The sequence below is a fragment of the Cygnus olor genome, chromosome 6 (genome assembly GCF_009769625.2).
Source record: "Cygnus olor isolate bCygOlo1 chromosome 6, bCygOlo1.pri.v2, whole genome shotgun sequence".
NCBI lineage: Eukaryota > Metazoa > Chordata > Aves > Anseriformes > Anatidae > Cygnus > Cygnus olor.
Genome location: NC_049174.1, coordinates 16,126,552 through 16,146,682, shown reverse-complemented (window position 1 = coordinate 16,146,682; position 20,131 = coordinate 16,126,552). Strand labels below are relative to the sequence as shown.

The following is a 20,131-nucleotide window of genomic DNA, read 5'->3' as shown; positions in this document are numbered from 1 at the left end:
TAAAAGTTTTTTTTCCAGTACTCTTTTTCTCTAGAAGTTATATAATTTTAATTTCATTTACATCTGTAAAATATATTTTTATATATTACAGTTATTTTTAAATGACTTTAATGAGCAGGGAAAAGAACCAGACAAAACAAACAACAAAAAAAACCATACCTGCTTAAAATATGGTGCTGATACCTTAGAAAAGGTACTATTTTAATTACTTTTCAATTCCATAATTACAAAAAATGTGGAAGTGTTAATTTGTAACATTTGAAATGGAAGAATATAAAAAGGACTGAAAGATTTTTTTTTTTTTTTTTTGAGATTTTCACTTCTTTCAGATTGACAATCTTTTGCATTTAGAAGAATGTAGAATAAACTCTGTAAAGTGGTATTTATCCAAAGGAACCGATATAAAAGAAATGCAGCAGTTCTATTACTTTAGGATTTATTCTTCCAGATAAAAATAAATGAAAATAACTTCACTTGATTAATGTTAAAAAGTTTAGGTGACACCCACAATTTGATATTTAGTTAAAATATTTGAAGCACATTTTACAGATCTCTCTTCCCCTACCCTCCCTTATCCCCCTCCAAATCCAGAGAGTAATGAATGCTCATTTTGCAGTTGCTGTTATTGGGAGAGCTAGCAATTCATCATTATCATCACATACTAATGTTAATCCCTCAAGGGATATTCTTTTCATTTTCATTTCATCTAGTGGGATTCTCTCACATTATTTCAGCACTGAACAGACAGATGGTATACACTCAGTGTAATGGAAAGGAAGGGAATTCTATCACCTACACTGTGATCTCCAATTAGTTTAAATTCTTTATCCCACCTAAGTATGCAGAATAATAAAATCTACCTAACAGTATTCTGTTAATAAAACCACCTCTGTAGAACAGTATTTTGTATTCAGAACACAAATGCCTTATTTGCTGATTTAATTTTGAGGAAAACAAGAGATGAGCGAGAGTTTGTTTTAGTTTATTCACTGGCTTAGGCACATACATAAGCTAGTGATCGGTTATAAGGACAGAAGCTCCCCTCAAAGAAGTATGTGAAATCAGATCGCCTTGTTTCAGATACGATGGCTCATGTGTCAAAGGTCTGCAGCTGCTGTCACTTTTCTCTTTTAGCCTCAGTAGAAAACCAGTTTCAGCTTAGACTTGTATATTATCCTCTCAGAGTGCATGTACCCAATGCCTGTTAACAGCAGCAACTGTACCAAGGCTATATAGCTGAATTTTTAGAAAACAGAAACCTGACCGCATCTCCATTTTTCACTATTTCCTGAAAAATACAATGAGAATAACTTAAGTCTATATACATCCTAATATGCTTCAGTGACTTCAGCCAAGTTTAATGGAACTTTGTGACTTCTCCATTGTGTCATAGTCATTAATCCAGCAGCTGTTCCTAACTATAGTTGGCCTGTCATGGGTGGAGAGGGGTTTTAAATGCCAATTGCTAAGATTTATCACACAATTATGACATAAATGAAAAAGCAAGCTATAAAACTGCTTTAAACATTTTTGTTTGTTTTTGTTAACAGTACAATTCCACTAAAACATTTTGATTTCTGTGTTTCCTTTCCAGGAGGTACTTCAGTGTCATTAACCACTTATCCTTCCCTTTTTATTCACACACAAAACTTTTAGTAGCACTAGGAATCAAAATAGTCCATGAAAATAAGTTGCTAAAAACAGATTTTCAACATGACAAAGATTAAAGAACAGGCTGAAGTAAAGCCAGCCAGGAGATGGAAAGTAAGAAAAAAGGTGCTGTTCAAGTCATTAATGGCTATTTAATTCTGGGACCACAAGCATTTATAAATTACAAGTTAAGAATTATGCTAAGAAATATCAGCTCCTACTGCCTAATGAACTAACATAGCTTATTACTCTCTGTGGTTAAAATTCATATCTTCAGTCATACCTTTTTATAAGTGTATAAAGAAGTGGAAAGGAAAGAATTGAGATGGCTGGGGAGAGCAGAGAACCTATTTCAGGATCTGTCACTCTTCTGTTACAAGTTTTGTGCAGACACACAAATGTTATTTGTAAATTGAAAAGGCTTTTGAAGTGCAAGGGTTATCATATTAAAAGAAGGTTATAAGATGTTATAAGAGGGTTATAAGAAACTGTTAATCTCATTAGCAGATTCAATGCAGTATTAAGCTACATGAGGCTTGATTAATCTCTTTCACAAGTCATTGCTGTGTAATGTTGTGTAGAGTTGTGGTTCTTCAGAGGCTGCTACTCAAGCTAGTTAGTGAAGCAGGAAGCCCAGATTTACAAATGCAGATCTCAAAGGTGATAAGAGCTTTCTTTATACTTTACCAGGATGTAGAAGGCATAAATAATTTTTTGGCCTTTGTAAATTCTCTTTAAGTTAGCAAAAGCACACAAAAGACATACATTTTAGTGTTCTGTCCTCCTAGACTGTTTCCAAACCCACTCTATGTATCCTATGCTATAATTTTTTGTTTCTGTGCTTCTCGTAAAAGTACTAATATGTTACAAACACACGGAGCTAGTAAAGTACTCTGACTTAAGTATGGTATTTTCAAACACCAGTGAGTCCTAATTGCCACATGTCTTTATTTGTATGTACTTAAATTCACCACATTAAATGTATGTGAATTTATACATTTACATCACAATTTTAAATATTTTCTGTCATTTTAAAGTTTCTGTACACTGGTAAATCACAACTAAGTTGTCTGTCTGGCTGTTTACTCTGTGAAAGCTATGAGCAGCTGCTGCTTGCTGCTGGAACATAAAATGAAATATTTATTTTCTTAGACATAGTAGATGGTAAAGAAAATTATTTTAAACAATTCTATCAGATACTAGCAATATTCAGACTAACTTCTGATGTTAAAATTAACAGAATATAAAATACTCAAGTGAATACTCATAACTTTTAGTTTGTTGCAATGTCTTTGTTCTTTCTAAACAGACTTAGTTATAAATAATTAATGAAAAAATGAAGAGAAATAGCAGTGGATTAATGTATATACAGGTATACTAGCCTAGCTTTGTTTAGGAAATATCTTCTATGCTAACTTTCAATAGAAATTGAATATAATTAAAGAAAAAGATATTCACAGGGCAAGTTGTATTTCTGTTAGATTACACTCAACATTCAAGTAGGTCTGGATGTAACATGTATTAACCTATACAGCCAAGATGGCATTCCCAACTTAAAATCTAAAATATATAATTAATATCGTAATTAAAAGTATGCTATACAATTATTTTGCAGTGGGTTTCCATCAACTATGAAAAGTTTTGACATCATATTTAATAATATAGGACATGCGGTGAGTAAGAAGTGTCATTGACACGCTCTTCATTTAAATTTGAAAGAGACTATTGTTTTTTTTCTTCTACATCCTGCTTTCACTAGAAGTAGAATGAGCAATGAAAATTAAAAAAAAAATTAATTCTTAGAAAGGAATCACGTTCTCCTGCACTCATTACATAATCCAGAAAACAAAGGAAAGAGGCAAGAACCATTTAATGCAAGTTTCTCTCCAAATATGGCCAGTCTTACACACAGGCTGCTGAGCAAACATTTTTCTTTTCTTCAGCAAATTAGAGGTGTTTTCAGCAAAAAAAACTAGAATAGTTAAATTCAAATTTCAAATATTCTGAATCTGCTGTGTCACTGCAAAGCATAATAGGACCTATTGTTTAGGTACTTCATGCTTTCATTAATTTCTATAGCATGGCTCCTCAGCCTGAGTGCTTCTAATTTATCACCTGACATTCTAATCGCCGTATACCATCACCCAAGAATTTACATCACAGGAGACTGAGGCACAGATCATCACAGGGTGCAACACGTTCAGATTATAACTGACAATGGAGTAGAACAGCTGTTGAGATTAAATATATATATATATATATATATAGTTGCACATGTTCTCTCAAACTACCTTTACATTTTTTTCACAAACATAAATATTTTGTAAAAGAAAAGAAAAACAATTTCCTCATTAAAATAATTGGGACAGAAATCTCAGTCACCTCATTGTTGGTGATTCTGAGAAAATATAGTCTTGCTTTATTCAGGTCTGGATTTACTTACTGAAAGATAAAGTAAGAAAAAATAATTTTCAATGCCTTTGTTTCCAAAAAACACCACCTCTTGTGTATCTACTACATATGTTTCACACTTCTGGGAACATTTAGTGGTGGACTTTAGCACCACATTAAAAGTTGGACTAGATGATCTTAGAGGTCTTTTCCAACCTGAATAATTCTATGACTTTATGAAATGATTCTATGAAATCTTTCCAGGTAAGAATCTCCACGTAAGAGTTTCTGTACTTTTCCTGTACTGTCCAGAAGTGCCATCTACAGAACATCAAGTGCAGTTGCTAATGCCATCAACCTCTCATTTTAATAGATCACTTTAGGAAGATTCATTCTATGGGATATTTCTCCTAAACTGATTTTTGCAGAGACAAATGTCTTTACATTTTACTTGCAAAATTGTGAGTGGATTTATATTTGGCCTACTAAGATGTTAAATTAATGATCATATTAACTAAGAAATTTTTCCTAGCCTATGTTCTATAATAAAAAATTCTAATATATTATGTCACGGAATATTTCTTTCTCCTCTAACAATTTTTCTGAGCATCACATCTTGGATTTCTGACAAAACGTCAAGCAGTAAATTATTCTGAAATCTTCTCATTAAAAGACTGAAACTTCTTAATAGTACAAGAAACAGCCTTAACAATTGCAAGAGGTGTAAATTCTACTTTTGTTTCAAACTTTAGCTTAATAAGGAAGACATCTGAAGATCCTTACATTCCAGATGAAGCTGACAGAACTGAAAGCCTGTAACAGTAAACAGTAATGTATATATACGTAATATATACATATAGCATACAAATAGCCTTTTTAATGGGTATTTATATCATTTACCTCATTTATCTCCTCTTGATTGGTACAGTATTGGAAATGCTGTGACAGTTCTTCCTCATATTTATCTGCTTTGGAACTCCAGTTAATGCTGTCGCACTCAAGTCTAGCAAGTTCTTGCTTCAGATTCTTTACAGAAACATTCAAGCAATTCTGAACCGAGAACAGACAAAGTATGAAATTCAGGGCATACACTAATTCAATCAATCTAAAATGAAAATTGTTTTGAGGCAAAGCATGCGTAAATAGTAACAATGGTTTAGATTAAACTATTATACCTCCCCTGTAACAAGAGCAAGTACATAGACATTTCATTCACTGGTATTCTGGGGGGTTATTTCCAGGAAACAAAGTCACAACTCACACATGGTATCTTCTCTGAGCCAAGAGAAATTGGAATACTCTAAGTCTCTACCATTTGGATGGTAGCTCATTTCTGCTGCCAACCAAGCCATGGAGCATGAAGAACAGGCTGGCAATACGGATAACCTAAGCAGGTCAGAAGGGAATGTCTTGCTTTCTCCATAGTAAATGGATACAGGGCAATGACGATCCTGCCCTGAATATATAACTCCTTTCTAAATTATATCCATTTCAGAATACAAGCAAGTCTGGAATCCACTAATAAGGTAACACATTATATTTCCTTTTTGTTCTTTTTTTATCCTTTGTTTATAGGAGAATAAATATGCAAAACAACCTTTAGAAAGTATCAGGAGTCTAATACATAGGTGTGGCATTCAAGAAACGACCAACAGGGCCTTGACCTGCACAAAAATTACTAGAGAACAGAAAGTCATGCTTTCTCTCTCTCCCTGCCCCAATGCTTATATTTTTAAAACTTCCTCCTTATCTCAAACCTATTTTGAGGCTTTCCGATGTAAGATCTGTTCACAGATCATTAAAAAATTAAAACAAGATTTGAAAAATGCCATGTTTTTCTTCTTGGCAAAACCAATTCATAATGTGAGAGTAACTAATGAAGAATAAATATAATTCCCAGATGTTTTGTTTAATTTGATGGCTGTACATCAGCAAACTCTAAAAGCAAAAATCTTCAAATGATTAACTACTATAGATTCTATATTTTGTTTTCTTTTGAAAGTTTTCTCAAAGCGCTGTATTTATTTTTCTCACTGTATTAATACATTGTTGTACATTTAAAAGCCAATAAGATAGCTCTATAATCTTATTTCATATTTATCCCTGATTTCACAGATCATTCTAATTCTACTCACAGTTTGCTGTACTGCAGACAAGATATCCACTCCCTGGGTAATAACCAGTTTATAAAGCTGTCTGATATGTGCATGCTTCTTCTGAGCATTCAAAAGGTAGGCTTTAGCATGGTGTACATCTTCAGGGCCCTCAGTTATTTCAGGAATATCCAGTTCTCCTGATTTTGATAGACATTCCAGCTAGAATATATTAAACTGAAAATCAGTGTGTGTTTTGAATGTGAGTGGAAGCTTACTATTCCTTTCATATCCATAACTTGTTAACCTAAATTTTGAGTAATTAAATTTGGGTTCAGATCTTTATTTTAAATTTTCCAAATTTCATGCAGCTTTAGATCCAAAATTTCTGATCACCAGGCAGGGTAATGTTGTTTATTTGGGTGAAAAAGGAAAGATGACAGACACCAATATAAAAAAAGAGACTGGCTACAAAAGGAAGATGTATTTTAAAAGATTATACTCACTTCTTTTTTAACATGATGGAATTTAACTGTTTTGTTGAAAATCTCATCATATTCTGCCATCATGCTCTTTACCATTTGATGCAGATGAATAAGCTCACTTATTCTCTCAGAATTCTCTTTCACAGGAAATCCTTTCTGACTTGGCGATTCTAATACTTTTATCATGTACTCAAGTTCAGCATTCAGTTGCTAGCAAAAAGGAGCAGAAATTACAGAAATACGTTTGCACAATTTCCCTCACATTTTATGAAATAAAACAACCTATGAAAAGTAAATTATCTTAGGGAAAAATAAATGCCTCTTTAAAATACTCTCCATATTCTTTACTCTTTGCTAGGTTGAATATCAACTATCACCCAGAAACAGTCTTTAATCAAAACAACAGTGTCAAGTTCTGATGCTTAGGGGAACAAGAGACTGTCCTACTCGCTAAAACTCAGTAACAGTATCCAGAGGATGCAGGACACTCAGTACGATATACCTCAGCCTCTGACCAGCTCTGACTCCAAAGTGTAAAGCTGATGATCTCCTTGTACTCTTCCCCACCTCAATGCCTGTGTGTCACTTCAATACACAGCTAACATTCCACAAGATATTCTGTGGATGCTGAAGGTAAAACATCTTCTCCCTTACCTCATCAACACAGACAAAACCTCCCTTCTGGAAAATCAATTTGCAACGTAAAATAGACCCCAGGCACCCTGTCTAAAAGCAATGTCAATGTTGTTATTTACTTGAGAAAAAAAAAAAAAAAAGGTTTTGATCCACCATGCACTCCGCTATCCCAGTTTCTCACCTGAAACTGTGGTTTTATTTGGTTAAGCTTTTGTAGTTCTAAGGCAATACAAAGGTCGCTTCCAAGATCAACTGTTGATATAAGCCTGAGAGCCTCTTGAAGAATCTTCAGCCCATGGGTAGTCTAAAAGATAATCAGATATTTCAGTATTTCTTTAGTAAATAAAAAATAGTTAAACCCAAATCTAAATTTGTAACAAGAACCTTTCCCAAACCAGATATAAAAGCTGTCAGTAAATTTCCTTAAAACAGAGTCTAGGAGGAAAATGGGGGGGGGGGGGGGGGGGGGGGGGGGGGGGAAACGGGGTGAAGGAGGAGATTCTGAAGTTGATAGCTGTATTTTTTCATGTAGTCTAACTTTTTTTTTTCCGGCTATAAACCTCTGTCTCAAACCCTCTGACTTTGACAAGGGTGACAAGAGATCTTGAACATAGTGCACAAAAACGATTCATACACTGAGATGGGAGCACCTATGCACACAGTGCATTCTTTGTGAAAACAGATGATGTGGTGGTTTAGTGGTAAGTCACACTGGACATAAACAGTGCCCATAAGCCTCTGGTTCTGCTACTAGCACAGCTAGCATTGCTTTTAAGGAACACTGCACACTGTACAGAGTGCCAAGGAGGTTTCAATCCTCTGTTCTTACAAACATTGTTGGACTTGACTTTAATAAGTAATAGGACACAGATTAGTTTGGTAACTTAAATTACAACAAGATGGTGCTAAAAAATGGAAAAGCATATAAAAAGCACTTCTGCTATAGTATAGAGAACTGATTAAAACTGAAAATTTGAAATGAGGACTTGTATGTGTTTGAATAAGGGCAAAAAAAATCAAAAACATTTTGTGCTTTTTGATGACTATCTGAGTGGTGGAATAGACTATGGAGAATTATCTTACTGATGATTTCTCTTTCTTAAATGATACCTATAATAGTTGATGACAGAGTCACAGACAAACCAGTAACAATCTAGAAATGCTTGTCGCAGTTGCTTTCTTGCTTTTTTACTTACCTTAGTTAGTTGTTCTTTAAATATCAAGCACTGTTGCTTGATGGGTTTTACTTGATTAATTTTAAAATTCCAGATTGCCCAAAGATCAGTCAGCTCTTTCTTTCCTTTACTCAGATTAGTAATGGTATCTTCTGTTACTTGTACAGTTTTTTCTGCTTTTAATATTAAGCTCTCATTTGCCTGGCAAATAAATAAACACACATTTTCCCACATTTGAATTTTTACAAAAAAAATACAATAAAAAAATCATTAAAGTCCCCCAAAAAATTAATAAAAAGCAATTATTCTAGCATACTTTCTTTGAAAATTTCTGGTACTCTAGGTGTCTTTAAATAATTTATGAATAGACAGAACTACCCAAAAACCTACTTCTGGGGAGTAGCAGCTGGAAAGTGAAGGGGATGAAGAACAGACCACTCTGTGCTGATAACCAAAGCAGCACTGAAGCATGGGAGAGATAACATGTTCAGCATTTGAATATTGGTGGGTTTTCCTCTTTTTAGCACAGCTTATATCAGAAGCACTGTAGAAAACCTGGTAATGCTCTTTTTGCTTTTCTCATTTCAGAATTTCTCTTTTAAGAAAAGTGTTTGTAGATTACTAGTATGATCTGTATCCTTACAGACACTTAAAAACTACAACCTAAGAGTATCATGAGAAGAGAGTAGCAGAAAATATGGTGGCAACACACTTCCAGGTCTTTAGAGAGAGAACATCTGGATATACATTTAGATTTTAAGTGACATCATATTGAGACATATTCAGCTTGACTGTACACTATCTTATCTATGCCTGTCTGTATCCAGTTGTGACAGCGCGCTCTTTAGCCCACACTAACTGCCTGAATACCTTCCCGGAGTAGGTTTTTCCAGCTCATCTTACTTGCTCCTGTATGTTGTCATGATCATCTGCCCCTTCTCACCCTCTCAGCTCATTGTAATTGCTCTCTAATCTCTCCAAGGAAAGCAGAAATAACAGCTGTGTATCTAAGCTATCCACATTAATTGAGATCACTTCAGGAGGCATGGCTTAGGGAATGACAGTATGCAAATCTCAACCAATCAATCATGAAGAGGCGTTGGAAAATTAGATAAGGATGCCCAGGCAATCCAGCTGAACCCAAGAAAGAATGTAACAACACCAGGAAAGATTATCTGTAAGGAAGCAGCTCTAGCACCCATTTTCTTAGAACTTCATACGCTGCATTGGTAAAGAATAACTCTTAGTGGAAGTAAAATAAACCAAATCCTGCACTTACATATATGCTTCTTTCTAATATGAGCAAAATGGATATGTCCATGTGTTATATTTATGTGCATATATTGGGTCACTTATTAAGGGTTACTTCATTGCCAATCAAGATTTTTTTTTATATTAATTACAATGCCATTAGCACTCACACTTTCATATCTTACAAATATATAGCAGAATTACTCCCTTTAACGACAGCTACTGGAGAAGTCACAAACCATCAGTCACAGAATTAGGATTAAACCTCATCACAGGCAAACATCAAATACTCAGTGCAGTTCATCAGATTATGCTAATTTACACAGAAAACAAGAAGTCAATTCCCTCCTGCTAGAGAAAAGGCACACAGCAGATTTTCTTGATGAAAACCTCCAGAATTCTTCCTTTGATTTTTACTCTTTTTATATGAGCTTTCCAGCTATCAACCAGGATAGGATGCTCAATCAACCCATGAATTTGACCACTTGCTGCAGAATTTCTACACAGAGGTCCTGTACCTATACAGATTTTGTACTGCGCAGCTAATATCAACAAAAGGCATATTTCCATTACAACGGATTTGCAGGCTCTGATTTCAGTGAAATTTCAGGTTTTCAACAGCAAAACAAATAGCATCGCTAGCTGTATAATCTTTGTTGCCTAAACTCCACAGGATTGGCTTATTCAGTCTTACAACTTGGCTTCCTGGTCTCCATCTCCACATTCTTGCCCTTTCTGTAAGTACCAAGCCTGCAGAGTGCACTTTGTAAATGCAAAAGAACAGTGAAGAATACCATGATACAGCTAACAATTCTATGCAGAACATGAGAAAATTATACGTCAGAACTTTGGGAAATAAGTTCTATCTCCAAAGTCATTCCACATATTATACATAGTTGCGTATAAATGGTGGTACAAAATGTTTGATCACCTTATGAACATTTCAGGTTAAAACTTTCCCTCACTTCGATTTTGTAAACATTTTGACATTTTCAAATCAAAGGTTTTTTTACAACTCCATACTGTGAAAGTATGGATATTGTTTCTCATTCTGAGAAATTTCTCTTGAACTGGGAATGAGAAATTTACAGAATTATTCTGTTTTAACTGTGATTCCATAGAAACATCACAGTCATTTTATCTTCCCAACTCCCTACTCTCCTTACTGAAACAAAGAACAAATACACTTTGCCTTAGAGAAGTTCTTTGATGAAGGATAGCAGAACCAATACACCTATCTGTCATAATTTCAGTTTGTTCCTTGATAAAGGTGATAACTCCATGAAAAAAAAAAAACTCACCATATTTGCTAAATTAAGGAAATTGTGACCCAAATTTTCAGTGGAAAAAATCATCTTTATAGTCTTTTGCCACTTGGTATTAGCTGACTCTATTGCACTTTTATTTTCAACCTCCCTGCTTGTTTGTAGTGGTTCTGCTTGATAAAATTCCTTCAGATTTTGAATATGGTCATTCACCTATGAAAGATATAAAATAAACATTAAAAAAAAATCAATAGCCATAATCAGAAGGTATACAGACATGATAAAATCGAAGGTAAAATTAATGTTATACTGAATCTTTTACAGGTTTTAAAATCTATCTTCCTCCCTAAAACCTATACAAACACTAAACAATAAACAATGTTTCAAATAACCTGTAAACCAGTAGATGGCAAGCAGAGAGCAGTAATTCATTCAATTTGTCACATATCATTACATAAATATTATATAACATTATACACATGCAATTATTTTCACAGATCTGTTTAATATCAAGTAAATGGCAGTAGCAAGAATCAGAAGTAGATATGATCCAATTTTTTGACTTTTTTAAACTCAAGGTACCAAATAAATCTTATGACTAATTTTATGTGACAGGTTCCATTCCATCCTCAATTTCTTTGTAGATACAAAAGAACAACAGTGCTGTAAAATATTAAAACAAACATTACTTCAAAATGAAAAAATAACTTCTCTGGGCATCATTAGCACAGTTAAAATTTTGTTGGTATTAATGGATTATGATTTCAGCTAGAACTAGTTTATATTTCATTTTTAAATCCATTCAGACAAATCAGCACTTCAGTGGAAGTGCAAGACTGCGATAAATATCCGTATCAACATATTGCATAAACATGTTATGAGAAATATTTTTTAAATATATGAAACAAAACCGGTAAATTTATAAGCCAGAGTACATACATGTAAGCATTTTTATTATGTGTAGAATGAGAGAAAAAGAGCGAACATACACACAAGAGAAAAAGTAAAAATCCAGTGATATTACTTCCTATGATGGTGATATAGATCAGTAGAAAATCTGTACGTAGGCTACTCATGATGGTGATGCAAGTTCAATGATCAGGGCTGCTTGCCCTGGTGGAACAGCTCTCCTTTAAAGCAGAAAGAAGCTTACAAAGACTTCTGGAGCTTCCATGGCATACTTCTCATACAGGATGTCGTGGTATACAGGATACTTGTCTTAGCTAAATTAAAACATGTTTTCACTTCTAAGATTTTTGCACTGCTTAGTCAGAGAATAAGTAAAAAATCTGTACCTCCACTGCTGACTTTAAAAAGTTTACATAAGTTGTTAGGATTTTCAGTTTTGAATTAATATTTCTTTCAATTTTTTTCAGTTCTTCATTCAGAAAGTCAGTTTTGCTAGAAAAAGCTGCCACTTGCTCGGGTTCAAACTCTTCCATATCTTTGATGATTCCCTTAGCTGCTTCCAGTTCATGTGAAGCTTCCTTTCAGGGCATAAACATAGAACAAAATGTATAATGACCATGATGAACTTGTGAATATTGGTAACACATTTTTAATTCTCAGTAGTATCACTTTCTTCTGTATAATTCAATTACTTAGTTGAAGAGCTCATAATATCCATTGTGTGCTGAAACACACCATTTCTTTCCTGCAACATTTTAAACCTAAAAACTATCTATTTAGTTATCATAATAGCCATTTTAAATGGAAAAGAATAGCAATCTCCATATTCAGATCAAGTAAACCACTTCACAGTGCAAGAATATGGGAACACAGCTATCCAGAATTGATATGCTACCTTGAATAAATGGTAACGCCCAATCTTCTGAACTGATTACTTGTGTCTAAATACCCCTTACCTGCTTCTATCTCATACCAATTTTTTTTCTCTAGTCACACTCTAGAGTGTGTCTCTGGGTCTTCATAAGTCTACTGCTGTAATTGTTTCAAGGTCTGTCCCTGTAGCCCTTTGGTTTATTAATCTAACTTCCACCTGTGATTTCACTGTTGAATCAATAATTGTTTCCTTGCTCCAGATTAGTCCTTACCTGTCAAGCTAGATTTTCTTGCATGGGGCAAACCTGTTGAAATCAGACTGGGATCAAAAAGTAGGTCATATCTGTTACTGCATCAACTGCTCAAACCCGGAAGAAAGTCACAGTATGCTGTCTATGCAGATACACTGGGAGTTACTAATATTTTCCACGGTTCAGCTGGGATTATAGTTTTCAGCTGCTTTAACTCATAGCTTCATTCAAGGAATGAAGGCTTCATTTTAGTTGCAACTTTTTCCGTTGCATCATATCTAACATATATAAAGCACACGTACATTTTCCCTTATTGAATGTTACCTTGAAATTGTACACCAAAAGAGAACTTTAGAAACCATTTGTTCTCAACTGCATATGAAGAATGTAAAGAAAGAATGACATCCAGCTTAGGCCAAAGTAAATAGGTTTCAGTCAAATATGAGAAAACTGGGAAACAGGAAATCACTTCAGAAACCAAGGTATTCAATACCTATTTAAAATAGATTTTTACAGAATTATTACCTCATAAATTGTAAGACACTGTCTTGTAAGATCCTTTGACAATGGTGTCATACCTCTCGATAATAAGAATCACTGCATATCTATAGTGACGTGCCTATCTACTTCTAAATATTTAACTCAAACCACTTAGCAGATCTATTTCTGTCACTCAGCCAAGTGCACGAACTCTAGCATATCACAATCCATAGAAGGAATAGGTAGGTGACAGATTACTGTTGTCAAGGCTGATAGTACATTGCAAAAGAGATAACACCCTAGACTTACCTCCAAATAACAATTTGACAAAGACAGTAAAAATTATTATACAGTCATGTGCTACAAAAATGGGCTCTTGCTGATCTACTGAAAAGTTGCCTGAAACAAAAAACACCTTCATAGGAGTAATGTGTTTTTTAAGAGCTCCTAAAACATAGGATACAGCTAAACTACATAGTGCAACATTGTTCAGCTTAACCACAACAAAAGCACCTTTGTCAAGACCACAGAGGGAATGAAATGTGGAGTAGCTTTAACCCACTTCTAGATACTGCAGCATTGCTAGAGGAATTGGAAAGGCCCTAGATGCGACTTGAAAACAACCTAATCTTTGTTACAGAGCTGAGTACAGCAGTGCTTTCATGTAGTGTCTGCATTCCCTACATGACCAATGGATGCATCAGATGGTAGCTTTACAGCCCTCTTTGCAGTTCCTCTACCTGGCAACTACTTTTTCATGAAGAATCCCCCCCCCCCTTTTTTTTTTTTTTTTGCTTATTCATCCCCTTTATTTGGCATAACAACCACAAGACACGAGAATAGTTTTCTGTGCCTCTAATATACACAATATTTAAATTTCGTGCCTCAGGAGGGAGCACGAATCCACATTTGGAGTTGTTCTTTCAAGGGCTGACACTAGGATCTCGAGGTAGTGACACTTGGATCCTATCAACATTACAGTCTTGACGCAGAAACAAATAACGAGATGAAGAGACAACATGGGCAAGAAGGACTGACTTGCAATGTTATCTGTGTTTTTAAACAAAACTATAGACCTATTTTCTTTCCGAGAATATACAAGAAACCTTCAGGCTCTCACCCTACTTAGAAATACATACAGTATGCATTTGTTTTTAAGACTAATTAACATTATTAAATCTGCCTTTTTTTTTTTTTTTTTTTACCTTCATTTGATTAGCCAGTTCCAGGTATTTGTTCAAAATTCTTTCTGACTCAGACAAACAGGAATCAATCTCCACACCAACTGCAAGCTTCGGGGTGATTTTTTTAATCGACTGTGATACCTTTATTTGAAAGCATTATTTATATAGTTAATTTAAATAAGTAGACAGTAAAATAAATCACTTTGCAGAGAAAAAAAGGAAGTAACACTTGGCTGTTGCTATTTATTGTGTACTTTTTATAATCAGAGAAATTAAGAAATGAAAAGACCAAAGAATAAACTTCTCCTATTGCACATCTAACAGGTACAGTCATAAACTGAAGAAAAAAATCCTGTCTGCTCTCATTTTGCTGGAATGCTTTTCCTTTATCCTAAGTACTCCAGGCTTGTTATTTCTATAAGGCACAGCTGTATTAATATCTAGGTATGTTAATATCGGCATAAGTACTTTTGTGATGCTCCATTTTATGAAAAGAATGCACATTCTTTTTTCAGAAAGTTCATTTAAAGCTTCTCTGCCAAGCCAGAAGACCTATTTTCATGCTAATACACATACACAATTCCATTTCATTGTCACTGTAAGATGTTATATGAAGTAAATCTCAGGGCAGCTGAATTTAGCACCATGTTCTTTGAGATACTTTGTATTAGCATAAGATTAGAAATGCTTTGCTTGGTAGGAATATAACAATGAGCACTGTTCCTTGTAATGAAAGATCATGTATTATGACTTAAATCTCCAAAATATCGTCTAATGGAAGACTGAGAACAAAGTTATTAGAACAAACTGTGCAGAATGAAACCATGTAAATATTAGGGTCTACCTTTTGAGTAAAAATTACCTTCATTATTGTAGCTTTAGCTTAAGATTGATGGTATGCTGGTGACATCATTGCTCCAAAACCAAGAGGAGCTATCAGCAAATATACTTTCAACTAAACTCAACAATATTCTCATTGTATTCTAATATCATGAGGCCTCTTCTATTGAAAATGTGCTATGGGACCAATGTATTGCAAATTGCCTTCCCATTTGATTCAAAGTAGTTCATTATAAGCATCATGCAAATATGAAATATCAGATTACAGTCTTAATTATTCAGTAATCAAATTTCAGTACTTTTTTTTGGTCTACACTCTGGGGCTTCCTTCGTATGAACTTTGTTAAAAGATTACAAGTTTTTTAATTTGTTTTTAATTTACATATAGAACCTTAATTAGGAGTCATGGGTCTACTTCATCTCTGACAAATCATTTAAAAAGTCTGCAGTATCACAGAACATTCAAAAGCTTAAAAAAGGCTGTGATCTCCTTAAAGCATATCTTAATGAACTAAAGGAATTATTTTAGTGAAAAGAATCCACTCTTCTTCAGCCTAACTGAAAAATTTGCTGCAGTTCAGTCACCGTGCTTATTAACCCTCAATTTTGCTATAATTCTACTTTTATCTGCAGCACAATGAAACAGAAGACAGAAACAGTATAGCAAACCTGTATGCAAGTCACAGTCCTAATTACTCACTTCATTTCCAAAAGAACAAGTTTTAATAGCTCATTATCTAAGCAAATCATTGCTTTATTAAAGATGGTTGGTAAAATGTTCTCATGGAAACATTTTTCAGAACAGTTTTAGGTTCACTGGTTCTGATAACAACATTCAGCATTCTAACTAAAACTGTGTGCTCTCTAACAAACCAGTGTTATTTGTAACTTGTGTTATTTGAGTTAAGCTTAATATTCACATAGTTAAATTACGGAAATGCAATGCACTGCTAACACATTAACAAGAAGGCATGTTATGATGTACCATATTTAGATGATCTTCAAGTGAGGTACTCCATTGCTGTTTCTTCAAAGTAAGTTCTTTATAATCTGGACACTGCCTGAGTAATTGATCCACTTTTTTTTGAACATACTCTATGATTTTCTGAATTTCTGTTACCCAAGAGCTAAAATGGAAAAGTGCAACTATTAGCATTTCTCAGTTTTGCTCAGCAATCAGGCTTTTAATGACTTAAAAAACAAAACAACCTTTCTGATTATTTTTATGACAAGTAATTTCACAAGAACTTTAAGCTGTGACCCTTACAAGGAAAGTAATCAAGAAAAATATTAACCTGAATGCCAACAAAACTGGTAACAAGTAGCACACAGACATGACATTTCCAAAAACATCTTTATTGCCAGTTGCATAAATTAGATTCACTTGCCATATATCCACATCCACTGAGATATTTGATTTTACAAGTAGTTCCAATGACCCTAGTTATACTATCTAAAGACTGAGACCACAAGCAGAACAGCCCTGAAAAGAGCAAAATTATACAACATATAATTTCTACTTTAAAAAAAAATGTTTTCTTTGGACTTTTAAGTATTTCAGTGTTATTACGTTAGGTAGACAAAGAATGTCTCATACATTCTAACTTTTTTTTTTTTTTAAGGATGATGTTTTAACAGAAGAAAAGATGACAAAACAATTGTTTGTCTTGTAATTTATAACATTTAATATCAGGTAGGCAGTTCATAATCTGATGCTTGAGGCAATCCTCTTCAAATTGTAAAAAAAAGTTACTGCATACAATTAAGGCCTGAAGTTCTGATATAAAAAAGAAACCCATGTATCAATTGATTTATAACTGAAATTTAATCATCATGAGAATTTTTGTAAGACAAATGTTCAAAATAAGGTTTTCATTAGTTTAGTTTCATCATAAACTTATTTTTATACAGGTACTTATGCAAGGTTTCTTCCTTTGTCCTCTAAAATTAAAGGAAATTTTCTACTGGCTTCAGATAGGGCTCAGAGAGCTAATAAATACACCTTTTTGCGGCACCCTCATTTTTCTAGCTGGTTTTAATTTAAAAATGTTAAATATGTTTAAATATGTCTTTTATTTTAAAAAACATGAGCTCAAAATCAGATTTATCAGTATTTTCATTTGAAACACTCTAGGGACTATAAGAATTGCCTTCTGTCCTCTTCCCTTCCCCTTCCAATGTGAATATTTTCAGTGTTTTAGCTTACTTGGTATTATCTTTTAGAATCATAGAATGGTTTGGGTTGCAAGGGACTTTAAAGATCATCTAATTCCAACTTCAGTATAGGGTTGTAACGTGCTTTAAGATTTGAAAATAATACAGAAATAAAACCTTATGTCTTCATTTATACTGTGATTTGGCTTTATAATTATGCCACTGAAGTCAGTGCACTATCCTTAAACACAGTCCAACTACTATAAACATCTGTCCAATGGAAAAGCAGTTTTTTTGTGAAAGTAATTACATTTTTTCAGATTCACCCATTTCACTGCCTTCGAATGGCGTCTGCCCGTATTTGCCAGGATTTCCAGTCCTAGGGAAGTAGGAAAAGGGAAGTTTGTGAAGGCTGTTAAGGCTATCAGTGAACTGTACAATAATGGGAACAGAATATAGTATCAGGATTTAGTCTTCATAGGAGTCCTGTTTCCTGTACAAATCTTCCTCCTTTGGCCCTCAGCTGCTCATACAAATCTTGTTGTCCCATTGGGTTAATCACTGGGCTAAATATTGGCCAGTATTAATGGATAGCATACTAGTTTATACATGACAAGGACAAAGGCCTCTGTCTTCCCTCTTTCAAAATGAATATTTCTGGGGGAAATTATTGTTCTAAAATATAAACACTTTATCACATTTGCAGACAGAACTCATTGCTTCAGCCATTACTAGGCTTATGAGGTGGCTGGGAGTATTCTGGGTATCTCCAAAAGCTATGGATTGGGAGAAAAAAAAAAAAGAAACCCAGTCTTGGTGTACAAAAAATTGGCCGTGAGTCAGGATCATTGTGGCATTGAAAACTAGCATCGGGGAGAGCCTAGCCAGCAGGTCACTCCCCTCCATTAAGGGCTTAAGAAGCTGCATCTGGAGGCCAGTTTGAGTCCCCACAGTACAAGAAAGACATAGACAAGCTGGAGCAGAACTGAGCTGAACTGAACAGAGGCCACCAAGATGGTTGGGGCTTGGAGGACATGATGCACATCGGCAAGCTGACGGAACTGTGCAGAGTAAAGACAAGAAGGTGAAGAGGTGATCTAAATGTTGTCTTCCATTATCTATGAGGAAGTGGGGTTACACAAAAGGCAGGACCAGAGTCTTTTCAGAGGTGTACAGCAAAAGGTCAAGAGGCAATGCTCACAAGTTGCAGCAAGAAAAATTTTGGCTAGATAAAAGGAAAACACGTTTCATAAGGAAAAGGCGTAAGCACTAAAACAGGATGCCCAAGAGGCTGTGAAGTCTGTCCTTGGAGATATTCAGACCCTGGCCCAGAGTAACCTGATCTAAGCTGAAAGTTTTGAACAAGAAATTGCACTAAGTGATCTCCAAAGTTCCTTGCCAATATAAATTATTCCATGATTGTAATCCTTACATATTGCCCATACCTAGGCACGTAAAGTGTTCCACATGCACAGAAGTACTAGCACTACTCATTGAAATATATGGCAAACTCATATTTGTGCTATGAGGTCTAATGACAGCAGGGAAACATTGAAAAGTCATATTATGTTTGTTTTCTTAGAACAGGACCTATTTTTATGATGCAAGCAGACATTAAAATATACATATATATATATATATATATTTTTTTTTTTTTCTTTAGAAGCAGAAAAAAAGGTCTAAGAGGATTACATTGGCCTGCAGGAAGAGTTTGCAGCTGTTGACATTCTTTTACATATGTTTTTTTTTTAGGTGTTAACTAAACCACCATTTCTGAACCACGCCCATCAATTGCACTACTTGACACCACTCTTGAAAGTAGAATGTAGTGTTCCTAAACATTTTTGTTAAATAGATTGGTTTGTATAAATGCCAGCAGCGAGATATGAAAGGTAAGTATGGCTGAAATGGTCATTTAGAACCACACTTACTTAGTTAACTAGTACAGTAATAAAGCAACAGGTAGATATGGAGAAACACAGCAAATATGAAAAACGGAGGGAATACCTGTGAGAATCTGCTTCATTAACTAAAGTTTGTCCTTTTCGCAAAGTACTTGCTGTGCAGCCTTTAATTTCTTCCTTTAATTCCTCGTACTTCATTGCCAAGACAGGCAGACTTAAGCCTTCTGAATTAAGGATTCTAAGGTAATTCTCAATACCTTCAAGAGCATCAAGTGCCTGGAAAAAAAAATCTGTTGTCAATATTTCTATTTAAAATGCAAGCATAAATTCTTTTACATAAGCAGATGATCAATGGGCAATTAACATTCCCCATTTCTTCAGTTTCCCCATTTCTCAGAACAACATTTTAATTTAGGGTCTGATATTGATTTTGCAGGTCACGGAAGAAAAGAGGTATAATTCAGCAAAAGTTCATGCAAGTATGGGCATACAAAATCATAATTAGTTTGAATTTAAAAATATTCAATTTTCAGAAATAGGCCACTTGAATACTGAAGCAGAACCAAAATAGCAATAGTAATACAATTGAC

The 20,131-nt window shown here is 34.4% G+C and overlaps 1 protein-coding gene across 4 annotated transcripts in view; it reads right to left on the bottom strand.

The window, feature by feature from the left end:
• CCDC141 (coiled-coil domain containing 141) overlaps nucleotides 1-20,131 on the bottom strand; it is an 84,072-nt gene that overhangs the window by 26,411 nt on the left and 37,530 nt on the right. For all 4 annotated transcript variants that reach the window (XM_040561822.1, XM_040561824.1, XM_040561825.1 and 1 more), the window contains 10 exons: nucleotides 19,645-19,817; nucleotides 16,469-16,610; nucleotides 14,665-14,784; nucleotides 12,242-12,433; nucleotides 10,983-11,159; nucleotides 8,452-8,631; nucleotides 7,437-7,559; nucleotides 6,641-6,829; nucleotides 6,177-6,356; nucleotides 4,942-5,091 (listed from right to left, as the gene is read on the bottom strand). In XM_040561822.1, the coding sequence (XP_040417756.1) occupies nucleotides 4,942-5,091; nucleotides 6,177-6,356; nucleotides 6,641-6,829; nucleotides 7,437-7,559; nucleotides 8,452-8,631; nucleotides 10,983-11,159; nucleotides 12,242-12,433; nucleotides 14,665-14,784; nucleotides 16,469-16,610; nucleotides 19,645-19,817 (1,626 nt within the window). The remainder of the gene's footprint in view (nucleotides 1-4,941; nucleotides 5,092-6,176; nucleotides 6,357-6,640; nucleotides 6,830-7,436; nucleotides 7,560-8,451; nucleotides 8,632-10,982; nucleotides 11,160-12,241; nucleotides 12,434-14,664; nucleotides 14,785-16,468; nucleotides 16,611-19,644; nucleotides 19,818-20,131) is intronic.